General features: G+C 41.6%; 1 protein-coding gene across 1 annotated transcript; it reads left to right on the top strand.

Moving 5' to 3' along the window:
• The first annotated feature begins 493 nt into the window (after positions 1–493).
• On the top strand, positions 494–1,459 carry LOC126688674 (early nodulin-75-like). The gene has a single exon (XM_050383449.1). It carries the CDS (start codon positions 527–529, stop codon positions 1,259–1,261), a length of 735 nt encoding a protein of 244 aa, XP_050239406.1. The 5' UTR covers positions 494–526; the 3' UTR covers positions 1,262–1,459.
• Positions 1,460–1,789: the final 330 nt, after the last annotated feature.

A 1,789-nucleotide genomic window follows, 5' to 3' on the forward strand; every position in this document is an offset into this window, starting at 1 on the left:
AATAGAGATTTTATATTTGAAAAGCCTAACTGACCTTCTAAATTTAATTGCTTTTTCCTCTACATTTGTTAGGATAAGGTGTTGATGTGAACCATGTACATATTACGTGACTAATATATGAATTTTCTTCCTTATAGTGGGAATGATATCTATGTTTAGCATATAAAAATTCAAAGTAAGAAAATTGAGTAACTAGCTTTAGATTATAAGATTCTAAGATTGCATGCAAAAGAGATCTTTGCATGGAAAGCAAAGAGCTAAATTCGTTATGTCACTACTCACTAGCCTTCACCACAAACAACTTTGGTACATTGTCAAACTTTTGAACTCGGTAGGACCAGATCGGACCCCATATATGACATTAATAATTGCACATTCAAGAGGAAAAGATATCCATTTTGAACTGTGTCTATGGTAGGGTATATTTTATGTGCTGAATGACGTATGATCTGACGAAATAGGCTCGAGTATCCGTTATAAATTAGGCCAAGAAGTCTTGCTGTTTTGAACCGTCCAGAGACGAAAGATGAATACCAGCAAATTCTGCCTAGTGTTGCTCCTTGGAGTGGTGCTTCTCGGCACTGCCTCACTGGCTGACCACCATGAGTCTCCCAAACATGAGCACAAACCTCCTAAGGGAGAAAAGCCACCCCCAAAACACAAGCCACCAACCTCACTCAATAAGGAAGAGAAGCCATTGCCAGAACACAAACCACCAACCCCAGGTAAGGGAGAGAAGCCACCACCACATGATCATCACCCTAGACGCCTTCTATTGGAGTCTACTTCCATTGATGGCAAACCTCCTCCAAAGGGAGAAAAGCCACCACCAAAACACAAGCCACCAACCCCACTTGACAAGGAAGAGAAACCATTCCCAGAACACAAGCCACCAAAGGGTAAAGGAGAGAAGCCACCACCAGAGCACAAGCCACCACATGATCATCACCCTGGACACCTTCTATTGGAGTCATCTTCCATTGATGGTAAAGCTCCTCCCAAGGGAGCAAAGCCACCACCAAAACACAAGCCACCAACCTCAGTTGAAGAGGGAGAGAAGAAACCATTCCCAGAACACAAGCCACCAAAAGGTAAAGGAGAGAAGCCACCACCTGAGCACAAGCCACCACATGATCATCACCCAGAAGATCATAAAAACTCGCAAAGGCCACCCCGAAAGAACTTGAAGCCTTCAACTGCTGAAAAGAAGCCACCAAGTCCTTCTCACAAGCCACCCCACAAACCCCCAACTGCCAACTGAATGCATAGCTAAATATTTAGAAATAAGAGCTACAACTTATGTTATCTTTAAGCTTGTAATTCACTGTTTCATTCGTGGAACAGCTACTACTAGTAGTGAGCTATTTTCATGTTGTGTACTCGTTTATATAGTGTTTGTTGTTAGTTGTGTTGCTTATGGGTATTGACATGCAGTTATATATGCTTCCTCGTACTACTATCTCTATGCGTTGAATTATTTTCTATCAGACATAGAAGAACAAATATAGTCACCTTTGTGCATTATTCTTGTAAAAGATTCCAAGGAAATTAAGAGCATTATTCTGAGCAGAAATAATTATAAACTAAAAAAAAAAAAAAGCTGCCAAAAGAGCATCTCCCTAGACACCATCCTGCTGTAGAGGATGCCAAAGACTCGCATGAGCCGACTGGGAAAAAGATGCCCCTTCCTCCTCCAGCAAAGAAGCCGCCATTGCCACGCCACAAGCCCCTATAAACAACCTCCATCAGCCAACTGAATGGATTAAATTGATTTGATTTAGATGTGCAT

This window comes from Quercus robur, chromosome 6 (genome assembly GCF_932294415.1).
Source record: "Quercus robur chromosome 6, dhQueRobu3.1, whole genome shotgun sequence".
Taxonomy (NCBI): Eukaryota; Viridiplantae; Streptophyta; class Magnoliopsida; order Fagales; family Fagaceae; genus Quercus; species Quercus robur.

Bases quoted from the DNA above. Each gene is read 5' to 3' on its own strand.
- LOC126688674 (XM_050383449.1), top strand. From the start codon at position 527: ATGAATACCAGCAAATTCTGCCTAGTGTTGCTCCTTGGAGTGGTGCTT.